Source organism: Girardinichthys multiradiatus, chromosome 11 (genome assembly GCF_021462225.1).
Source record: "Girardinichthys multiradiatus isolate DD_20200921_A chromosome 11, DD_fGirMul_XY1, whole genome shotgun sequence".
Lineage (NCBI taxonomy): Eukaryota > Metazoa > Chordata > Actinopteri > Cyprinodontiformes > Goodeidae > Girardinichthys > Girardinichthys multiradiatus.
This window is the reverse complement of record NC_061804.1, coordinates 18,155,076-18,179,334: the sequence shown is the minus strand read 5'-3', so window position 1 is coordinate 18,179,334 and position 24,259 is coordinate 18,155,076. Positions and strand designations below refer to the sequence as shown.

Sequence of the window (24,259 nt, the reverse complement as noted above, 5' to 3'; positions counted from 1 at the left end):
CCCGCCCTATTGGTTTAGGGGTGTCCAAAGTTGGTCCTCAAGGGCCAACGCCTGCATGTTTTGGATGTTTCTTGCTTTTGCACATCTGATTTCCATCTATGGCGGATTAACAGGCCTTTGCTGAACTGCAGTCATCTGAATCAGGTGTGTTAAAGCAGGGAAACATCTAAAACCTGCAGGACACCGGCCCTCGAGGACCAACTTTGGACACCCCTGGTTTAGTAGGACGGCCATGTATAGGCTTGCCTTTGTGTCATACTTTTTCTATTTTCAGATGATGGATTGAACAGTGCTCAGTGAGATGTTCAAAGCTTGTGATGTTGTTTTATAACTTAAAACTACATAAACCTTTCCACAGCTTCATTCCAGACCTTTCTACTGTGTTCCTTGGTCTTTGTGATGCTGTTTGTTCCCTTATGTTCTCTGAAATACAGCTGAGGCTTTCACAGCACTGCAATATCCGGATATTGAATCACACACTAGTGCCATTCAGTTACTAGTTAGTGTGAAAATTATCAGAGTAAATGGGGCTAAATATTCAGATTTTCATTAGTTATAATGTTACTTAAATATATATATATATATGTATATGTATAATTGTTTTGGTCTGTAACATTAAATCCCAATGAAATACAATAAAGCAGTTATGTTTTGCATTTCTGAGCCTTATCTACAATACATGTCAAATCATCACAATGTCAGGTGGGTTTTCATGTTTGGTCGAGGAGTGGACAGCACTTGAGACCGAACCCAAAGTGTAAAATTAGAGCAACTCTGAGTCATGAGAGATTTGTCCTCCTCCTGTTGCTGTTGCTCCTTCCCCACACTCCACCATCCAGCTGCCTCTGTCCATAAAAGATCCTCCACCTAAAAATACTCTGCTTCTCTCACTGAGGAAAATCCCTCTGCTTTGACCTAACTTGAACACACACACACACACACACACACACACACACATACTTACAAAGTGGACCTGGCTCCTTTTTCTCCTGTGGAAACTATGCTTCTGTAGTTTACAGAATGAAGCACAGTTTCCCCAGGAACATTGAGGTGATGTAGCCAGAACTCAGGAAGTGACTTGGCTCATAACTATGAGCTCTGATCCAAATCAGGAACAGAATTTACCAGTGCATGATTTTCACCCCTGCAGCCTCGTTGGAAATTAGACTTTGCAGAGTTGATTAGGTGAAATGAAGCTAGATAAGACTGTCCCAGTCAAACTGACAGGCAGGTTCAAAGTCTGCAGTTATGACAGAGAGATGAAGGACTTCGCATTTCCTACTGCTGCATCAACATAGACTCGCTTTGCATATCCTCTCTCTCTCTCTTTTTTTCTCTTTCACTGTCTGTGGCTGTTAGAAAAAGGGAGGGTTGACTGAGTCAGGAGGAAGCAGACGACAACCCCGAGTTGAGTAAACTGTGCTGCCTCCATGTGGATTACAAGCAAAGGGGGGTGAAACAAGCTGTCAATTGAAGCTGCTGCAGTCGTTTAGTTGAATCATTTTAAAGCCCGAGTGGAAAATCGGGTTTCGTTTTGCTGCACATGTCTGTTTTTTGTTTGTTCTCTTGTCTTAGTTTACATCAGGTTAAATCTTGTTTAGTGTGCGTGCGGTTCAAGGTATTGCAAATGAGCGCTAGTCGCAACTTGTGCGAGTTTCATCAGCGGCAGATGAAAAGGAGGCAAACCCTCTTCTAAAGAACACAATCAGCGGATAAAAGTTGGATTATTCTCCTCTTCCTGGGTGTAAACTCTAACTTTACCAACAGAGACGATGACCTCGGTGTGGAAACGACTCCAGCGAGTTGGTAAAAAGGCTTCAAAGTTCCAGTTTATCGCTTCTTATCAGGAACTTGTGCTGGAGTGCACAAAGAAATGGTGAGTAACGTCGGTTTATCTTCGTGAAGTTAAAGTTTTCTACTGTTTGACTTAAAAACACTCTTCCTGTGAGCTGTTTGTATGTGCTATAAACTAATAAGACTCCGCTATGGCCATGATCAGCCTCATGTTGAGAGTCTTTCCGCTGCGGAGAGATGAGAGCGCCCCACCAGCGAGCTAAAGCGAGTGGTCATGGGTTCGATTCCGACCTCGCCTTTAACTGAGAGCCGTCTGATACTATGCATATGGTCATTAAATGTCTTATCTTTAAAGGCAAAAAGTCTGACACACCTACAAGTATTATTGATCTCAGGAATGAGCTTAAAGGGCACGATGTCCAACATTGGAAATAATATACTTTGTTGGTTACTTTTTATTTAATCAGAAATTATAAAATGCAACACAGAAACTGCTTGGTAAAAACAGCATTTAAAAAATGTTACAGTAAATTAAATTTAAGCCTTTTAAGACCTTCTTAAGATCATTATGAGTTACATTTTAGACCAATGCGAATTATTCAAAATAAATAAATAATAGCTTATATTTAACACTTAAGCGAGTTAAATCGAACTAAAATTGATATTGTGTTTAGGTCTTGTATGTAACTCCATTGGCATGCCTTCAAACACAGTATACAATAAGTTTCATAACAGTAATTGGTAATGGGATTTATTCAACAATTGAAATTCCTGATATTAAGCCAAACCTTGTTAAATATCCACTTTTTTCATTACAAAATAACAAAAAGAACATAACATAAAGAAACTGAATTAAGGCAATTATAGGAGGATAGTTTTTTGCAGTGTTTCACTTTGAGGCTGAATGACCTTGTATGAACCTTGTATGGGAAATATTGGCTTATTTAAGACGAAAAGACCAGATTTTGGGTCAAACAGGAACCAATCTCCACCAAGGGGATTTAGTGCAACAAGGTTGGGTTATGGTTTTGACCCAGATAACTAAGGTAGGCTTATAATCCAAAACATGGGTAAAAAGATCAGCAGACAACACTAACACTTAAGGGCAGTTTAAATGGCAAATGGACTAAAATTGAACAATCGCCAACCATTTTATGTACACCAGTCTAATTGCCTGTCAACACAAGTAGCGAATCAGCCAATCAAGCAGTATCAACTTAATGCATTTAGGCATCTACATAGATTGGTGAAGATGACATGCTGAAGTTCAAACCAAGCATCAGGATGGAGAGAAAAGGAGATTTAAGTAACTTATTGGTGCTAGTGAAATTTTCACACACAGCCATCTGGGAATGATCCCCAAAATAGAGAAGATATTCAGTGAGCGGCTGTTGTGTGGACAATAATTCCTTGTTGATGTCAGAGGAGAATGGGTATACTGGTACTAGATGGTGAAAAGGCAACATTCGCTTAAACAGCCACTCCTTACAACCCAGGTATGCAGAATACATCTTTGAATGCATGACATGTCAGACCTTGCTCCAGAGGGGATGAAGCAGCAGAAGACACAATTCACACACACACAATAAAATAGTTAATAACAAATTGTAATAAAAAACATTGCTTGAGTTGAGTTGTGATTTCAGCTGCAACATTCAAAAGGCAGTATCAGAATTTGGCAAAACAAAAAAACAAGCAGAAATCTATGCTGTCCTGTGTTAACCGTTCTGCTACGGGTGTTGTAATGGCTTAGGGGGTATTTCCTTTGGATTCTTTGGGCTCCTTAATACTTGTTGAACTTCAATAAAGCACCACGACCTACCTGAGTGTTGTTGCTGACCATGTCCATCCCTTTATGGCCACAGTGTACCCAATCTCTGATAGATACTTCCAGTAGGATAACAGACCATGCTCTTGAACATGCCAGTGAGTTCATTGTACTCCAGTGGCCTCCACAGTCACCAGATCTAAAGCCAATAGAGCATGTTTAAGATGTAATGAAACTGTAGATGTGCATCATGGATGAGCATTCAACAGATCTGCAGCAACTAAAACACTAATGCTACTATCCTACTATGGGCCAAACTCTCTGAAAAATGTTTCCCACAACTTGTTGAATCAATGCCACAAAGAATTAAGGCAGTCTTGAAGGCAAATGGGGCTAAACCTGGTACTAGCATGTTATGGATGGTGAGTCTATAGAACGTTTCTTGCAATACCACATTTCATTCGAAGCCCTTTAACATGAGTGGTGGTGGAGTTTGGACTTCAAGCCGACTGATGACTACTTATTCGTCTTATCCTCAACCACGTTGGGGCACTTTTAACATAGTTTAAAATTATGGTTCTGAGAAGAATGATAAAGCTTTTTCTAGTCTCTTATAAATAACCCAGCAGTGTATAGCCTGCAGGCTAAACCCCTATATTATTTCTCAGGTACGATTTCCAGCTTATATTCACTGGTAAATAATTTGCAATTCAAAGCAAATCCAATTTTCTCTTGTTATTTTATCCCAGAGATCCGTTTGATAATGCTCAAGCTCTTTGTATTTCACCTCTGAGGATATTTCCTGCTATGCAAAACAGTTGGCAGCTGAGGCACAGAGAGCTAATTGACTCTAACATAAACAGCAAAATGAACTGATCACAATGGTGAGCTTGACACTTTTCTTGTTTTGGCCAGATATATCTTGTTATATTACGTGATGGGATAGAATTATTATGTAAGTGGCATGTCAGCACTGTGATATGAAACTCAGGTCGTTCATCAAAATCTGTGAAGAATTTAATAGGCACCAGAAAAAAGGTAAGAGAATTATTTAGAAACGATGACTCAAAGAAATCGGACGATATTTGTTACCTTTAGTCCAGTACCTTGCAAAAGTATTAACAACTCTCATACTTAAGATCCACACAAAGTCAACACACTCAAATGTGAAGTTGGGTGGGGAAGTTAAAGTTAGTCAGGTGATGGAGTAAACAGTGCTCAGTGAGATGTTTAAAGCTTTGAATCTTATTTAAAAACTGTAACCCTCAATTGTATTTAGGACTGGACTTTGATCAGATCATTTTATCTCATGAATATATGCTTTGATTGAAACCATAAGGTTTTAGCTCTGCCTGCATTTTTATGGTCTAAGTTCTGCTGAAAGGGGAGCCTCTGTACCTGTTTCAAGTCTTTTTATTAAAGATTTTTTAGCACTAGTTGCCTTCAAGGCAACAAACAGACAGAGAAATCAGGCAAAGTCGGGAATTGAACGCCAGACTGCCACACAGAGGACCAACGGCCTCTGCATATGGGGCTCACTCCTATGCCACACACCATCCCAGTTGGTGTCAAGTCTTCCCCAGTTTCTAACCAGTTTTCTTCCAGGACAATCTTCCAGGATTGTCCTGCATTTAGCTCCATCCATTTTTCCATCAACTTTGACCAACTTTCCTATACTTGATTAAGAAAAGCAACCCTAGAGTGTTGTGCAGTGTTGGTCTCCTGCCAATCTGTCAACAAACTCATCCACCTGAGCTGTGGATTTTCGAAGCTCCCCCAAAGTTATCATGGGCCTCTTGGCTGCTTCTCTGATTAATACTGTCCTTGACAGTCAGTTTAAGTGAATGTCCATGTCTTGGTAGGTTTGCAGTTGGGTAATGCTCTTTTATTTTCAAATGATGAATTGAACAGTGCTCTATCAGATGTCCAAAGCTTGCGACATTATATTGTATATTATATTTAATGAATGCTACTTAAACCTTTTCACAACATTGTCCCTTAGCTGTGTTCCATGGTTTTCATGATGCTTTTTGCTTACTAATCTTCTCTAACTGAGGCCTTCACAGAACTGCTGTATTAATGCTGAGACTGAATTACACACAGGTGAACTCTGTTTACTAAATAGTTTACTTTTGAAGGCAATTGGTTGGTTTTATTTAGAGGAATCAAAGTAAAGGGGTTTCATAAAAATCCGTGGCACAGGTTTTTTTTATTTGTGCAGAAAATGAAAAGCATGTATCCTTTCCCTGCCACATCCCAATTATGCCCATCTTTTTATCGTATCAAATCCCAGTTAAATACGTTGAGACTTGTGGTTGTAAAGTGCCAGAAAAAAAATCAGGAGCTATGAATACTGTTGCAAGGCAGTGTGTATTAAGGCAATAAGAGAAACAATCCAAGTAAGAAAGCATAAAGATAAAATAGCTACAGAGTATTCCATAACTTTCCGTCATCTGTACTTTAAACCGTGCAAAGGTTTCGGACACTTCAAACATCGAATCATTTATCAGGTGCATTTCATCGGCCACGTGGGGGATCAGATATGCCTAAAACCTCGCTCTCGCTGCATGGGTAGCAATATGACTGCATTCACTTGGATAGTTATTTTACTTTTCCTCTATGGCATAACCCATAAGACCACACAGTGCCATTTATTTTTCAAATCAGATGATTTACAACCGCAGCTGCACTGTCCCATGTCTCTGTAAAGGGTTTGTGGAGGCCAAAAATAGAAAGAGGAGACAATGAGAAAACAAATCAAAACTGATTGCTGTATTGGTCTATATAAGGTGAATGTGCAAACAGGCACTTAAGTCCCCAAAAAGTCAGCAGAACAACATAATTTATAGCACGTTTTTTAAATTTCTCCAAAGAAGTCTGTCTAATCACTTTCTGTAGGTTTAATTTTTACTAAAGATAGGGCAACCAACCAGCAAAGCTTTTGAGAAACACAAATGAAGACACGTAGACAGTAATGTTTACAGTACAGTAATAACATGTTACAAACTTTAATGTCACCACTATTGTCCATAAAATCTCAGCCTAAGCTATCTTTCATTACCCACAACCTCAGCACTTAATTAAGGATTTAGCATGCTTCACTATCATGTCATGTCTCCTGTTTCTGACAGTCCTCTGCCTCATGTCTTATGGCCATCAAAAGAGTATAACTGAGCCACGAATGGGATAACTCTAGTGGAAATATGTAGATTTTATCATTTCACCGAGTGTTAAGAGTTATTATGTTTTTATATTAGATGATTACACATCTGCATGAGTGCTGTTTGGGGTTCTTTCTTCCTGTAACGAGGAACACCTCTCAGTCTGGTCACGTGACTTTGTAACTTCCTCTTTCACTTCCTGCCCTGAAGAGAGTACAAGAGGGATGTTACCAACACGCACATCTACAAGAATACATAACCACTTCGGTCTAATAACAGATGAGCAGCTGCTCGGGTTATAAATAAAGATAGACAAATTGGACATGTCACCAAATGCTCGTCGCCATCTGCATAACCACACACTCTCATACCGCTAGCACTGCCTTTTCTTTGACTTAGAGGCAGTGACAGTCATGAGACCTTGGATTGGACCTCGTGGTATTCCTCTGGCATAAAGTCCACTTTGTTCAGATGGTTTAAGATCCATTTAAAAGTTTTCCAGAGTTCCTTGTGAAATATTTTTCCACATCCCTTTTTCTGGTCTTATTCATTCTGCTTTTAAGCAGGGTGTGTGATAGGTGTAATTATGGAGTAACAACATAAGGCAAGGTCTTATTTCTGTTTTGGTCTGTTTTTGTGTTTCTAAAGGCAACCAGACAAGCTAAGAGTGGTGTGGACCAGGAGGAACAGGCGCATGTGCTCCAAAGTAAGGCTAAGAAGCAATAAACAAACAAACCTATGTACACGTGTGTGTATTCTCAGGTGGAGCTGCTTTTGGGATCACACATGAAAGCCTATCTTACTTTTTACCTGACTGCAACAGTAAAGCAACTTTGAACCAGTGAGAGACTGAATTTAGTCTGCACCGCAGCATAAGGTACCTACAGTATTAGTTGATCTGCTATCAGTTTAAAGTCAAAAAAAATATTTCAGTTCAGACATACAGGTCCTTCTCAAAATATTAGCATATTGTGATAAAGTTCATTATTTTCCATAATGTAATGATGAAAATTTAACATTCATATATTTTAGATTCATTGCACACTAACTGAAATATTTCAGGTCTTTTATTGTCTTAATACGGATGATTTTGGCATACAGCTCATGAAAACCCAAAATTCCTATCTCACAAAATTAGCATATCATTAAAAGGGTCTCTAAACGAGCTATGAACCTAATCATCTGAATCAACGAGTTAACTCTAAACACCTGCAAAAGATTCCTGAGGCCTTTAAAACTCCCAGCCTGGTTCATCACTCAAAACCCCAATCATGGGTAAGACTGCCGACCTGACTGCTGTCCAGAAGGCCACTATTGACACCCTCAAGCAAGAGGGTAAGACACAGAAAGAAATTTCTGAACGAATAGGCTGTTCCCAGAGTGCTGTATCAAGGCACCTCAGTGGGAAGTCTGTGGGAAGGAAAAAGTGTGGCAGAAAACGCTGCACAACGAGAAGAGGTGACCGGACTCTGAGGAAGATTGTGGAGAAGGGCCGATTCCAGACCTTGGGGGACCTGCGGAAGCAGTGGACTGAGTCTGGAGTAGAAACATCCAGAGCCACCGTGCACAGGCGTGTGCAGGAAATGGGCTACAGGTGCCGCATTCCCAGGTCAAGCCACTTTTGAACCTGAAACAGCGGCAGCAGCGCCTGACCTGGGCTACAGAGAAGCAGCACTGGACTGTTGCTCAGTGGTCCAAAGTACTTTTTTCGGATGAAAGCAAATTCTGCATGTCATTCAGAAATCAAGGTGCCAGAGTCTAGAGGAAGACTGGGGAGAAGGAAATGCCAAAATGCCAGAAGTCCAGTGTCAAGTACCCACAGTCAGTAATGGTCTGGGGTGCCGTGTCAGCTGCTGGTGTTGGTCCACTGTATTTTATCAAGGGCAGGGTCAATGCAGCTAGCTATCAGGAGATTTTGGAGCACTTCATGCTTCCATCTGCTGAAAAGCTTTATGGAGATGAAGATTTCATTTTTCAGCACGACCTGGCACCTGCTCACAGTGCCAAAACCACTGGTAAATGGTTTACTGACCATGGTATCACTGTGCTCAATTGGCATGCCAACTCTCCTGACCTGAACCCCATAGAGAATCTGTGGGATATTGTGAAGAGAACGTTGAGAGACTCAAGACCCAACACTCTGGATGAGCTAAAGGCCGCTATCGAAGCATCCTGGGCCTCCATAAGACCTCAGCAGTGCCACAGGCTGATTGCCTCCATGCCACGCCGCATTGAAGCAGTCATTTCTGCAAAAGGATTCCCGACCAAGTATTGAGTGCATAACTGTACATGATTATTTGGAGGTTGACGTTTTTTGTATTAAAAACACTTTTCTTTTATTGGTCGGATGAAATATGCTAATTTTGTGAGATAGGAATTTTGGGTTTTCATGAGCTGTATGCCAAAATCATCCGTATTAAGACAATAAAAGACCTGAAATATTTCAGTTAGTGTGCAATGAATCTAAAATATATGAATGTTAAATTTTCATCATGACATTATGGAAAATAATTAACTTTATCACAATATGCTAATATTTTGAGAAGGACCTGTATATGCATTTGTTCAGTCTGTTTTCTGGAGGAATTTGCTGATATGATAGATACCAAAACTCATTTTTACTAAGAGCATAACTCCAACTTTGACTTAAATGTAGTCCACGTGTTGATTCTGAACAAGTTAAAACCTTTAGACAGGCTTATTAGAGAACAGCTGAGTTCAAGTTTGCAGCAACCTCCCTTGCTCCAGAAACACTGACTTCTCAGACAGGCCTCCTCCTTGCTTGGGCATCACACAATGTGGCAGGTGGTGTTTGATCTCCTACATCTGAAGCAAAAATAGTACTTTGTAGATATTGTCTGGAAACAGAAATTGCAGTTTTGTTCCATTACTGTTTCATATATATGAAGTGAAGAATGTATTACTTTTTCCTTGTTTTTAAGGAAAGTGCTAAAAACCATGATAACTGAGCAACATGTACTCAGTTTTCCAAAAAGTCCTATCACAGATTGGGTAAAGCCCAAGACATTCGTCACTAAAGCAACAGGACAAGTTCAGCTAAGTGTGCATGTGTGTTAATGTTAACTGTTTGTTGTGCAGCTCCACAGTTGGCAGCCTGGGATCATGAACCCCTACAGGGGAAAGGTGGTGTGGCCTGTTCCAGAAAACATCGATATCTCTGTTACACTGTTCAAGGTATCATATTTAGGAAAGAGTTTGTCTCTGCAAAGTTTATGAATTATTTATTTGTGCTCTCTTTGACTCTGTTATATAGCTTGTGTAACAGCAAAAAAGAAACATCTTATTTTGTTACTCTCTAAATTGTAACTACTTACTGTAAACTGCACAGTCGTGTCACCTATATTTTTCTAACTTCAGGTCTTTTTTCGTTGCATCAGAGGAAAGGCTGCAGCCTGAACCAAATCACAACTGATAATACAAATCTTTTTTCCTATAAATAATGGTTCTAGTGCTGTGAAACATGCTGAGGAGCTGTATGTGAAATAGGCCAATGTTGCTTCAGTCATTTTGCCTTAAAGAAGTAGAGAAAACACGAGTGAGTAAACAGGGGCTGCATACCTTTTAGATAAACTTCTGGGTTTGCATACATTTTACCTAACAACCAAGATGCAAAGGTGCTGAAGTGGAATGCAGCCGGCATTAACGTCGTTGAGTTCTCTCGACTCATTTTGACTGCCTCAAAATAAGATAATGGGATATATGGATGTGTGAAATAAATGCGTAAGCGCAGAAAAAAGTTGAAAAACTTCAAATAAGCTAGTCAGACATGAAGGTAATATTTTCAGTTGTAAATAGGTTAAAGAAAATGGTTGCATGCCTGGAAGTTTAGGGAGTATTTCATTAAAGACATTTTTTCTTATCACCCCTTTAGGAACCTAACACGGATGAATTTGAGGACAAAGAATGGACGTTTGTTCTTGAGGGTGTAAGTATCACTATTTTTTAAGCTGCAAATTTAGCCAAATAATGTTTTTCAGTGTAGTGTACTAAAGACTTTCAGTAACCTTTAACCTTTTTACTTAATCTTTCAAAGTAGTCTTGATCAATATTTCTTCAGGCTTTCTTGAGGACGTTCAAGTTGTTTTTGGGGGGACTTTAGCTGCTTTTTCATTTATTTTCAGTTCCGTCTCTGTGCCTGACCCTGACAGCGCATCATACAGTGTGTGCATTAAAATCAGAATAGTGATAAAGTGGAGGACTAAATAATAACTCCTTCTCCACCAAAAAAAAAACATAATCAGAAAACCAAGACATAAACTGACATATAGCATATAAAATGTTATTGCTTTAAAACTATTATCTTTGATATTTTTCAAACAATTAGGCAAAGACATGAAAAATATTTGTCTCTTTGTGGCAGGATTCTTTTAAAATATATATCTGTTGGAAAAAGAGGGGTTCATCCGTTCATTTCTGAAACCTCTTTTATAGATGGATGACTTAAGTCAGAGTTAAGCGGATTAATAAACAAGCAAAAGGACATTCCTTCTGAAAACGGTGCATCCCTGAACTGTCAATGTGGAATAAACAGCCAAAGTCCAAACCCTGGCTCCTTAAAAGCAAAGTTCAAAGAAATTTAAGGGATGAGTTCCAACTTTTGCACAGTAACCTAGTTTATCTTTACCGCGGAAACTTCCACAGTGAGTTTTAGCGCCAGATAAAGAAGAAAGGATTCAGAACAAAGTACTTTAAATTTAATGATTATTTCTACTTATTGTTCACAGGAGAACAAAGGTCACCGTAAGGTGCTAGCATCTGCTGACATTAACCTGAAACGCTTTGCCAGTCCCACACCAACCCAGACTGACCTGACTCTGAAGCTGAAGCCACTGTCGGTCAAAGTGGTAGAGGCTGAACTTAAACTATCGCTGTCATGTGTCTTTATTCGAGAAGGAAAAGCTACGTAAGTTGTTTGAATTTGTTTACTCTCTTATACTGTGTAAAAGCCCTAAAACATCATTTAAATGGAGTTGCCAGTTTTACACAAAAAAAAGATGGATTTTTCCTGGGTTCTCTCTTATTCTTTCTTAGCTTCAGTTTACCCCACAGATTTTCTATAAGATTTCAGTCACGGGCCTGAGATTGCCATGGGAGAAGGCTGATTTTGTGTCTGGTGAACCAATTCTATGTTGATGTAGACACATGTTATGGGTCAATATTATGCAGAAAGACCCAATGACCCATTTTCAGTTTTCTAGCAAAGGCCACCATATTTTTGCTTTATATGTAGTATTTCATGATGCCAGCAACAAGGCTCCCAGGGTCTTAGAAAAAAAAAACCCGTCCCACAGCATCACAGATCCTCCACCATGATCCTGAGTGTCCATGAAGAATATAATCATATATTCATCCTTTGTTTAATACAATCTTAGCCGCATGTGACCAAAGCCCATTGTTCCAGTCAATGTCCCTGTAGCTTTTAGCAAACTCCACCTGTTTATGTTTGTGATGGTTGGAGAGAAAAAGGCAAACAAGTGCTTTTCTGAGGGAGAATGCAACAATATCCCAACTTACTAAGATCAACACATGTGTGTCTTACTTGAATGCATTTCTCTCGTCATTCCTTGTCATTCATTGAGGATAAATTGGCCTCTGTGTCGCGTTAGGAAGTAATGGATTGCTAATTCAAAACTTCTTAGACAGATTTAGAAAAAGGAAAAAAGTTACTTACAGACATGCTTCAGAAAGTTTAGCTTAAATTGATTGTTGGAGTACCAACAGTTTTCCTCCTAGTGATTTTCTTACATTAAAGAAAAAATAAAATCCTAATATGGGATTTTTTTTCATTCCCACTAAATATATATGTTTAAATTAAAGTTTAGATTCTTCTAATTTATTAAAGAGAGGATATCCTGTTGCAAAAAATATACATTTATTTATTATTTCACACACCAGTTGACCCAATTAGACTAGAGGGTGCTGTTTTTCTTAATACTTGAAGATAGACATGCCACAATTAATTTTCCATGTTTCTTCTGATTTTGCATCAAGATATTGTTTATATTAGTTTTTTAGGAGAAAAGAGAAAAAAATGAATCATATTGTTAAAATGTTAAAATATTGCCTCAAAAATTTAAATTACATTTGATGATTTAAAGCACTGTTGCCTACTCAACTGTAACAATGGTGTGATAAAGGTTTGTAACTCTTGCTCAGTGATGAAGACATGCAGAGTCTTGCCAGCCTCATGAGTGTCAAACCCACTGATATTGGCAACATGGATGACTTCAATGAGAGTGATGAAGAGGAGGACCGGAAATCTGTCACTGCTACAGGTAGGTAGATTTTTTTTCTTGAATTTCCCTGTTATTTATTTCCTCTAATCACACCTCTGATACACCCTTCTCCTCCTTTCTCTGCTCTGTTTCTTCCTCTTTCTCTTCTTTACACCTTGCATTAATGCTCCTGCAGTTGTTCCACACACTCTAACCCGTCCAAACCGTCCAGCTCCGCCTCCACCTGACACTCGAACGTCCACTGGAGCCACTTTTCCAGCTTCAGGTAGCTCCATCTTGCTTTTCTGTCCCAGTTTTTTCTTGCCTGTGAAGAGGAGGTGTGGACGGAAATACTGTCTGTCTGTATCTGTTGCTGCAGTATTTCATACTGTCCTGTCACTCGACTTGCTGCTGAAACCCACATACTTCTCACTTAAGCATTGAACACAACAGACTCATACCACCACTGTTCTTTAGTACACCTGCTAGGATGAAGACATGAAAAGACATGAAAAACAGCTCTGTGTTAGCTGTTGCAGATATGAAACTATAATAGTCAAATTTTCAAACAGTAGATAGATGTGGGGAAATTTCTTGCTGCACATTTAAAGATATGTTAAAATCCTTAAAATAAATGAATCTTTTCTTGTAGTGGAATGACTGTCACACTGAAAACTGACAAAAAACCAAAATTTTTATCTCACCACCTTTTCTTCAGTGGGTGAGAGGATCACAGGGTAAGAAATAATTTAGTTTTATTTAAAACTCACCAGTGCCACAATTATTGGTACCCTTTAAAATTAATGTAACTGAAGATTTTGTTTTCAAAAAGTAAAAAATATAGAGTTCTTTGGTCAGATGAGACTAAAGGCCTGAACATACCTTTCTACGCCCGTCAACCTGCTTGGACTGAGCTGCTTGGACTGCGCAGTCCCGAACGTGACCATATTCATACTGTTTTCAGGTATTTGAACCACAGCGTTCTGATTAGACATGTATGGTTTTCACTATGTTACACACTTTTGTTTGGTGTGCCATTAAATAAGTTTAGCTCTGTAAACACATACATGCAGTACAGTCGTGTGAAAAAACCAAAGCAAACTCACAGGTTTAAGCTGGTGTCAACCACAAAAACATAAATTAATTCTTTTTCTCAAATTTATTTAAAAATGTCTTGTTTTTCACTGTTAAGTGAAAAACTCATCTGAGCTTTTATCTCATTTTAAGACTTAACATGGAGAAACATTTTCATATTTCTCGATCATTAAAACTTTATATCGTAAGCAGTTAGCACATTATATATAATATCAATGAAAATAAAAATGTATATTAAGAATTCCTATTAATGATGTGCCTTTAAAATAAATGTACTTAAAATACAAGCGTGAAAATAGGTAAAGGTTTTGAGTGAAAAATATTCAGAAAAAGAACCAGTATGTGGTGGGGTAAAGTTATAAAGATTTAGGAAGGGGAAGAAAAAGTATTTTAAAACTCTAGCTGAACACAACTAAACATACAGTCTCATTCCTCTTCTTTTTTTTTAATATTAATTTCCTGTTGGTAGTCAAAATATCAAGTGGTTCCCAGGTGCAAAGAGCATCCAGCAAATTCCTGTCTTATTTTTTACTGAAAACAAAGTTTTTGGTTGAATAAAAAATACTTTATATCTCAATTTAGGGGTATGAATTATTTGCAGGCCAGCTGCATGTATTTAGAGCCTCACTACAAAGCTTTTTACCATTAAAAATGGTGAATATTAAGGAACACGCAGGTTTCATTTTGAATCATTACCACTGGAAGTGTGATGATGCATCCAGCTCATGCACGAGACGATACACATAATATCAGATTTATTAGAACAAGGCAACACAGGATTTTAACAATATTTTGGGGGCAAATTAAAAATCTGTTTAAATAAAGGTTTTGCCATTCATAAACTGTTTTAAATGATATTATCAGTGTAGAATAGACCAGGCTTGACCAGTCCAGATATTGCAGTCTCTAAGGTGCATTTAAATTCTCCCTTTCTGCATTTACAAAAAAGGTTTCAGGTTAAGGAATCTCTCAGTGTAAAATCACCAAGTTCAGGTTTGTGGAGCATATGGAATTTTGAATTTTGAAATTTTGAAACAAATGCAGTCAAAACAAATAAAAAAAAGAGAAATAGCCCTTTATTTTTGCCCGTTACAAAGCTCCAAAGCAGATGCTACCTTTAGCGTCAATAGCAGCTAACAGGTACCTGTTATTGTTTTCTTACCCAGTACTCAAAATACTGCAACACTAGCAATTAAAAAATGGTGACAGCTTCTTCAGTGCTATTATAACTGAGAGTTGTCAGCCAGCCTGGCAAGCAGTCTTTATTAGCCTACTTTGTTCACACAAAAGAGCAAGACAATAACTACTTTCTTTCTTATTTTAAAATAAGATCCTCAAAGAGTCAGGGTGTTGTTGACCGCCCCATATTGGGATCGCCGTGATTATTTTTCATTAACTCATATTTTAGCACACTATTTTGAAATGTTTATTTTTTTGTTAAAAAAAGTTATAAAACCTTTTTTTTTTATTTCTGCACATCTTTTTAACCTGTCTGACCACAGCCTACCAGTGGCGTTTTGTTTGTTTCCTGAATTTGCTGACTTGTGTAAAAGTTCCAGTGTTCTTGGTGGCCCCCTGCTGATGTGGAGAGAGACTCTAAGCCGCTGCTTAGTTTGCTAATGCCTCGGGTCAGCTCTGGGGGCTTATTAAAGTTTTCTCATCTCCAAGGAATCCATCATAATGCGATAAAATACAATTGTTTGCTTTAAATTCAAGAGATTTCAAATGTAATTCAGCTTGCAGTTTTATATTTGACACTTACTATTTGCAAACATGTGTTAAATTTACCGTGTAATGCGCTCAAATGACATCTTTATACAAGGTGTAATTCCAGCAGGTTCTTTATTTTGTCTCACTTTAAGTCGTGTGATAAACAGGATCCCCCTAACTGTATCACTACTGATTGTCATGTGATCCTACCATTGTTTATCACAAGTAACAAACCTCTTTGTCTTTTTCATAGTTTCACTTTTCCAACACCTCATCTTCTATCACTTTTTTCTTTCCATCTATTGAACCAGCCTGTGGGCATGATGTTGATCCTTCCACTTCCAATCTACATTCTCGCCCTCCTCTGCCGACTGCTCCGCGCCCCTCACCCCGCCGTTCCCGACATCCATTCTCAGCCACCCCTGTCCAGTCAGAGATCCAACCTGCCCATGGCCCCTCCCCTCAGCCGTCGCCCAGGTGTAAGCGTCCAAAAACAGCCAACCCTGTCCTTCCTGACGGTGCTGTGTGCGACTCTGTAATTTGTCCTCCTGAAACCCCGGGCACATCAAATCCTCCAGTTCATAGTGTATCCTCTTTCTCTCCTCTTCTTGAAAATTCAAAAACCTCCAAATCTCCCTGTAATATGTTTCCAGCCTTTGCTGAGACCTCAAATACACCCCCAGCTCTGTCCTCAGAGCTCCACAAACTTCCCCCTTCTTCATCAGCATCACCTAAAATAGCAATAACGTCCTCATCCATGTCACCTCCTACAACATCTCTCATTGTATCGACTTCTGTGACCCATAAGCCAATCTCCGCAGTCTCCCAGCCTCCTTCTTCCGAATTTAAATCCCTCCAAAATTCCTCTCTGCCCCATGTGGATCAATCTGTTCAGCCTCCTATCACATGGTCACTCTCTCAGCCCCCTTCTCTGCCCAGAATCTTCCAGGCAGCCCCAGGTAAAGGTACTGAGAGGCAGGCTGACATACAGGCATGCTTTGTACTTTCAGCTGCATATTTCTATTAGTGTGGTGGTCTTGTGATTGTTCTTCATGACCATGAAATGTACTGTACTAACTGGGCTGTGTGTGCGCTGTGCATGATGCCTGATAGAATACTGAATTGAACATTTACTGTAAAGGTTTTATCAGTGATGTTGTATTTCACCCAGTGAGTGCAATGTACCTTCTTGATTTGAGCTCAATCTTTTTATAGTTTGTCTCCTAGCCTTCAACTTCAATCAAAGTTCAAACCTCTGAACCATCTTACTTTGACTTATGGCTAATTTTCTCTGGAAGATAAAAAAGAAACCAACAAGACACCTACTTTGCCTAAAATCACCATGAATATGTATACTGTAATAATTTAAGGCCTATAAGGATGCATTTGTACTGTTCTTTTTTTAAAGACTGGAATGATAAAAAAGAAAAAAAAAACTGATTTGATTTTGAACTAATTTTAGGTTCAAATTCATGGAAAAATCCACAATAATATTAAAGGCCCTTTGGCAAGTTGCAGAGAAAACTAAGACTTTCTGTATTCATTAATGAGCCTCTTATGTAATTCTGGCTGGACATTTGACCACTCTTTACAAAATGAAATGGGTAGTAAGAATTGGTTGCTTTTCTTTGGACAGGTCAGTTTTTAAGCAGGCACTAGTCCACACATTTTCTAATAATGCAAAGTTGTGGCCATTCCAGCAGCTTAATATGAACCTTAAGGTGTCTAAGTCTCAATTTTCTTGCTGTTAATGTAAGGTAAAGTCTTCATTTTTTTTTTTTTTTTTTTTGCAATTCACCGTTACCACTGGTTGCTTAACAGACCCTTGTCATGCAACTAAAAGGCTTGAGAGTTGCTATTGTGTTCTGATTTTTAAAAGACTCATCTGGACTTCTTCCCAACGAACTCAATCTTGTCTGACTGTGAAACGTTTCACCAGAAGACATTTGACTCTCCCATGGTGGCAACATATAGCTTAAAGTAGTCATTATTCGGTCAGCTTCCTCTGTGTTGACGGCAGTGTAAAACTGGACTCACTGTGGGCATAGCATATAGGGTTCTCTTTGTAAAGTTACACAGTCAAAAATTGACTGCTCATAAGTGAAAAAAATGGGGGTCATATGGTCATATTTTCACCATGTCAGTCATACATGTACAAATGTAGTTCCAAACTAAATATTTAATTAGCAAGTTAAACATTTATTTTACAAAGATATTTACAAGATATTTATCTTACAAACTAGATATTTAGTTTGCAAGCTAAATGTTTAGGTCTGAGCTCAATATTTTGTACTCGTACTCGAACTCGTACTCGTACCCATTGTCTTCCGCTTCATCCGGCACCGGGTCGCCCAGACACCTCCTCCAGCTCCTCCGTGGGGAGGCCAAGGTGTTCTCAGGCCAGCCAAAGACATGGTCCCTCCATCGTGTCCTGTGTCGTCCCCTGGGCCTCCTCCCAGTGGGACGTGCCTGGAACACCTCCCGAGGAAGGTGTCCAGGAGGCATCCGGTATAGATGCCCGAGCCACCTCAACTGACTCCTCTCGATGCGGAGGAGAGTGGCTCTACTTCGAGCCCCTCCCGGATGGCCGAGCTCCTCACCCTATCTCTAAGGGAGTGCCCGGCCACCCTACGGAGGAAGCTCATTTCAGCCGCTTGTATCAGAGATCTCGTTCTTTTGATCATGACCCAAAGTTCATGGCCATAGGTGAGGGTAGGAACGTAGACCGGCAGGTAAATCGAGAGCTTCGCTTTTTGGCTCAGCTCTCTCTTCACGACAACGGACCGGTACAGTGCCCCCATTACTGCAGCAGCCGCATCGATCCATCTGTCGATCTCCCGCTCCATTCTTCCCTCACTCATGAACAAAACCCCAAGATACTTGAACTCCTCCACTTGAGGCAGGAACTCCCCTCCAACCTGAAGAGGGCGAGCCACCATTTTCCAGTTGAGAATCATGGCCTCAGACACTCGGCTGCAAACCGTCCCAGTGCATTTAGACAGTGCATGCTGTAGGTCTTGCCTAGTGGGGGGCAGCAGGACCACGTCATCTGCAAAAAGAAGAGACAAAATCCTCTGGTCCCCAAATCAGACCCCTAATATTTTGTTTACAAACTAAATATTTCATTAGCAAGCTAAGTGTTTAGGTCTGAGCTAAATATTTAAATGTTTAGAGCTAAATATAAATATTCAGCATTAAACATTGAAATATTTCAACATTTAGCTCAGACCTAAACATTTAGTGTCATGGAGTGACATTTTGGACTTTGCGGGTTCTTGTGATGGTTTATTTTGTAATTTAGATTCTCCTTATGGCTCTTTGTTTATTTCTTAGGTTATTGTTTCTATGTTCCCCTCTAGTTTCTCTGTTTACTTTAGTTCATAGTTATTCTAGTTCTTTATTTCCTCCTCTGATTTATTTTCTTGCTTAGTTTGTGTTTTCTGTCCTTTCACTCTTCCTCGGCCTTTGTATTTGTTTCACCTGTTCCTGCTCCTTCCCTGCCCCCTTGTCGCACCTGTTCCCTGTTCCGTTGATTATCTGCTTTTGTTATTTCCCCAGTATATTAGTTGGTTTGGTGTCTCTGTTCTGGGGTGGTTCCTTCTGTTATTCTGTTGATTACCCCTTTCCCTACCATGACTGCGTTTTGTTTTTGCTTCGCTTATGTTTCGCTTATGCTACGTTTTGCCAAAGTACCTGCAGTGTTTTGAAAGTTTTGGATTTTGTCTCTGGATTCATACCTGCAGTGTTTTTGTTACGTTTCGACCTTTTTTTTAAGAATAAACTATGATGCGGCTACCGAGCTCTTGTCTGCGCTTTGGTCCAACCCAAGATCCTCCTCCGACATTTAGCTTGCTTACTAAATATTTAGTTAGGCACCCCATAGTGACATTGCTGTTCCAACAGTTTCCAGTTCATGGCAGTCTTAAACCTGGGTGGTACCTGGACATAGCTGTGTGCTCCAACAAGTCAAAGATTCAAAATACACATCAAAGCTGGTTTCGTGATGGACAAATCAAACTTCTGCAATGTCCTTCTCAACGCCCTGAACTCAACCAAATTGAAAATCTGTTCACTGTATTTAAAAGGCAAGATCCATACCAGGAAACTGACCAGTATAAATCGTCTCTACCAATTCTGCACTGAATAGTGGTCAAATATCCAACATGTGGGTGATATGCATTTATCTAAGGGAGCATAAATATGTACTGTATAGGTTTGGCCATGGATGGATTAGAGAAGATCCAAAATAAATCCATACCAAATGCCTTTTTTATGTCACAATTTATTGAAGTTGCTTATTGTCTGACCATTCCACCCTAAGCAAATAACATCTGGGCCAAAAATAATAACTTTCATGCAGTTGATGAGTGTATGTAAACCTTTCACCAACACTACATTTATCCATTCTAAATATTAAGGATATTTTATTTAATTGCATAAACAAGTAACACAAAAGTCCATCTTACTAAAACATGTTTCTAACACTTTAAAACTTATTCAGTGGAAAACATTACAAGAGGCTTGCAAATGAGAAGAACCTAAATAGAAATGTCAAAGAAGGCAGTGAGACGGAAAACTATACTTTACTTATTCACTGAGGAAAATAAACATTAAAGAGTCATTAGGCAGATATGATCGAGAGAAAGTCCAACAGGAACCACGAAAGCTTAAACAAATAGGTGTATGAATAACAGGAAGAAAACAGGAGGTTCAGCAAACATGTACTGCACATTGGAGTGGCAATAAGCAGACGGATAGTGGGCAGAATTTATACAAGCAGAATTTAGGACCTTTAGACAGGTGTTAGTGTTGTTGCTGGAACCTGAGCAAAATGGCTGAGCTGTTTGAATCCTCTCTAAAATGCTCATTAAGAAAGTGATATGGGTTTTTTGCCATTGATCAAGATGAGTTCTCTGCCATTAGCTCAGACTGGCACAGTGTGGTACCTTGCAAAAATATCATTGAACTTTTTCACACTTTGTCATGTTACAAGTACAACCTTTAATGTACTTTCATTGATATTTTATGTGATTCAAGAACACCAGGCAGGGGGCGTCTGCAAAATGGAAAGACATTTTTTTACTGATAAAAATCTGAAACGTATGGTGTTCATTCCCCCTCACTCAGTATTCAGTAGATCCACATTTTGCTATATTTACAGCTGCAAGTTTTTAGGGTGTCTCTTTAAACATTTGGAGACTCAAATGTTTCCCCGTTCTTGTTTGCAAAATAGCTCAAATCATAAACATACATTTTAAAGTCAGGCCTTACGTTTGAATTGGATTTAGATTTTGACTTCCGACACATCAATATGCTTGATCTAAGTCATTCCACTGTTGCTCTAGCTGTATGTTTTGGGACATTCTGCTGGAAGATGAACCTTCAACTTAGCCCTAAGTCTTTTTTTTCAGCCTCCAACAGGTTTTCTGTCAGGATTGCCGGTATTATGCTTTATGCATTTCCCATTAACTTTGATCAGCTTCCCTGTTTGTGCTAAATGAAAAAGCATCCCCAAAGCAAAATGCTGCCTTCACTATGTTTTATTAATTATTAATTAACTATGTGTTAAAGGTGAGTTGGTCTTCCACCACAAATAGTGTTTTGCCTGTTTGAGTAAGTTTAGTGTTGGTCTCATGTGACCAGAGCACATTTTCCACATCTTTGCTGTGTCTCCTGCATGGTTTTTGGCAAACTGAAAACAGGAGTCTTTTTTTTTTTGCCCCTCTAATAGTTTTCATCTTAACAGATTCTCCCAACTGAGCTGTGGATCTGTGCAGCTCCTCCAGAGTTACCATAGTGAACCTGGCTTCTCTATCTGTGTGCTGTGTTTCTTGCTCTCCCTGATGCTATTAATTCGCTAATGTTTGTAAACAAACCTCTAAGGCCTTCACAAATGCAGTTATACTAAGATTAAACGACAAACAGGTAGACTCTATTTACCAACTAAGGTGACTTCTAATGCCATTGATTGCAGTGGATTATATTTATGGGTATCAGAGTAAGGGGTATCTTTCAAAATATTGAAAATCCTATTTCCTTTTCTTTCCACTTCACATCTTTGAGCTACTTTGTTTTGGTCAATCACATACAATCCCAATAAAATATGCTGATGTTCGTTAAAAAGTGACAAACTGTAAAAGCGTTAAAGGGGTATACATGTTTTTGCAAGGCAAACTGATACCAAAAAGCTGCAAACCTTAAAATGTTTCAAGCAAGAAGTAAACTTTGAGAAGTCTGTATAGTTTTTACCGTCACAAGGCTAGCTCTCTTTTGACCTGCCCAGACTAGTTGATCATTTTAAATTACAAGGTTTTGGCTGCAAAGTGCCTTACTCTTTTGAAAACTATTTCCTAATCTTAGATTGCAAAATCAGCTGAGGAAAAGGAATGACGAAAAAAACAAGAACACTTCCTCTTGACTGAGCTTGTAGGCATGCTGTGTAGTTTGTGCAACATTATTCTTTTGGAAGATTTAGGTTTTAGTAAGCCAGTTAATACAAATAAACTATCGCTGTGTCTACTTCAGAATACATCCTCCTGGAGACCAGAAAACTGCAAACATAATGACAAGTTGAACAAAAGGAGAAAAAACAGAAAATGGCACAGGTTTTGTTTGTGATGTAGTTTCTAAACTGCATGCAGGTTTCCATGCATTTCCTTTTTTGCTCTTAGCCTTTAGTTTATGATTTGTTTTCTTCTGACCGCTCCTTTTTCTGCTCTTCTTTAAGCTCCAACTACACCACAGCAGCGCCCCCAGGAGGTTCAGATTGCAGGTGATTCTGCTTCAGGCTCTGGTGTGTCTACTCTTTGACTCTTTACTCGATGTGATGCTTATCCAGTTCGTCCCTATAACGTTTCATTCTTCCTCTTGCCTCCTCTGCCATTTTCCACCCAACACGTCAGGCCATTCCCACGTTTTCAGACCCCAGGTGGTGAAATCTATCGCCCGCCCCACCTCTCCCTCTCCCTCTCCTTTATCCACTGATGCTTCTCCACTTTCATCATCATCATCTGTCCCCAAATTTCCCCCCTCAGGCTCAGAGTCAGGTAACCATTGTGTTTGTTCTCCCACCATTCCTACACTTTTGTTACCCCCTCTGCGACGTCCTCTGTCAGTCCTTCTGCATATGAGTTTTTCCTTCTGTTTTCTATTGTGCTTTCTATTCTTACACTCTATTTTTGTCAGTCACTCAAGAGCTTTGGCCTCCATCGAACAACGTTCCTGCTATTGGAAACATCACCCCCGTCCCTCTGCTGACTAGTCCTGATCTTGATGCTCTCTGTGACCCAGAGACCCCAGCTCATTCTGCCGCTCTTCTTTCCTCCCTGACTTTTTTCTCCTCTTCTCTTACTTTTACTCGTCCTTCACCTCCTACTGCTCAAATCCGCTCTAGTCAGACAGGTACACGAGCTTTTTAGTCAAATTGTCTTATGTATTAAGTTATATACAGGGGTTGGACAATGAAACTGAAACACCTGTCATTTTAGTGTGGGAGGTTTCATGGCTAAATTGGACCAGCCTGGTAGCCAGTCTTCATTGATTGCACATTGCACCAGTAAGAGCAGAGTGTGAAGGTTCAATTAGTAGGTTAAGAGCACAGTTTTGCTCAAAATATTGAAATGCACACAACATTATGGGTGACATACCAGAGTTCAAAAGAGGACAAATTGTTGGTGCACGTCTTGCTGGCGCATCTGTGACCAAGACAGCAAATCTTTGTGATGTATCAAGAGCCACGGTATCCAGGGTAATGTCAGCATACCACCAAGAAGGACGAACCACATCCAACAGGATTAACTGTGGATGCAAGAGGAAGCTGTCTGAAAGGGATGTTCGGGTGCTAACCCGGATTGTATCCAAAAAACATAAAACCACGGCTGCCCAAATCACGGCAGAATTAATGTGCACCTCAACTCTCCTGTTTCCACCAGAACTGTCCGTCGGGAGCTCCACAGGGTCAATATACACGGCCGGGCTGCTATAGCCAAACCTCTGATGAGTCCACCTTTGCTGTTTTCCCCACATCCGGGAGAGTTATGGTGTGGAGAAGCCCCAAAGAAGCGTACCACCCAGACTGTTGCATGCCCAGAGTGAAGCATGGGGGTGGATCAGTGATGGTTTGGGCTGCCATATCATGGCATTCCCTTGGCCCAATACTTGTGCTAGATGGGCGCGTCACTGCCAAGGACTACCGAACCATTCTTGAGGACCATGTGCATCCAATGGTTCAAACATTGTATCCTGAAGGCGGTGCCGTGTATCAGGATGACAATGCACCAATACACACAGCAAGACTGGTGGAAGATTGGTTTGATGAACATGAAAGTGAAGTTGAACATCTCCCATGGCCTGCACAGTCACCAGATCTAAATATTATTGAGCCACTTTGGGGTGTTTTGGAGGAGTGAGTCAGGAAACGTTTTCCTCCACCAGTATCACGTAATGACCTGGCCACTATCCTGCAAGAAGAATGGCTTAAATTCCCTCTGACCACT

At 39.7% G+C, this 24,259-nt stretch overlaps 1 protein-coding gene across 22 annotated transcripts in view; it reads left to right on the top strand.

Moving 5' to 3' along the window:
* The first annotated feature begins 1,367 nt into the window (after positions 1-1,367).
* The window catches only part of LOC124876195 (EH domain-binding protein 1-like protein 1), a 52,672-nt gene continuing 29,780 nt past the window's right edge, over positions 1,368-24,259 (top strand). For 4 of the 22 annotated variants that reach the window (XM_047378767.1, XM_047378766.1, XM_047378784.1 and 1 more), the window contains exons 1-11: positions 1,375-1,876; positions 7,372-7,429; positions 9,823-9,918; positions 10,616-10,669; positions 11,469-11,647; positions 12,901-13,019; positions 13,156-13,245; positions 16,076-16,723; positions 22,492-22,557; positions 22,667-22,810; positions 22,950-23,165. In XM_047378767.1, the coding sequence (XP_047234723.1) occupies positions 1,773-1,876; positions 7,372-7,429; positions 9,823-9,918; positions 10,616-10,669; positions 11,469-11,647; positions 12,901-13,019; positions 13,156-13,245; positions 16,076-16,723; positions 22,492-22,557; positions 22,667-22,810; positions 22,950-23,165 (1,774 nt within the window). In that variant the 5' untranslated portion in view covers positions 1,375-1,772. Of the gene's footprint in view, positions 1,877-7,371; positions 7,430-9,822; positions 9,919-10,615; positions 10,670-11,468; positions 11,648-12,900; positions 13,020-13,155; positions 13,246-16,075; positions 16,724-22,491; positions 22,558-22,666; positions 22,811-22,949; positions 23,166-24,259 lie in introns of all 22 variants that reach the window. The other 18 variants (XM_047378763.1, XM_047378762.1, XM_047378785.1 and 15 more) reach the window with 17 other exon arrangements.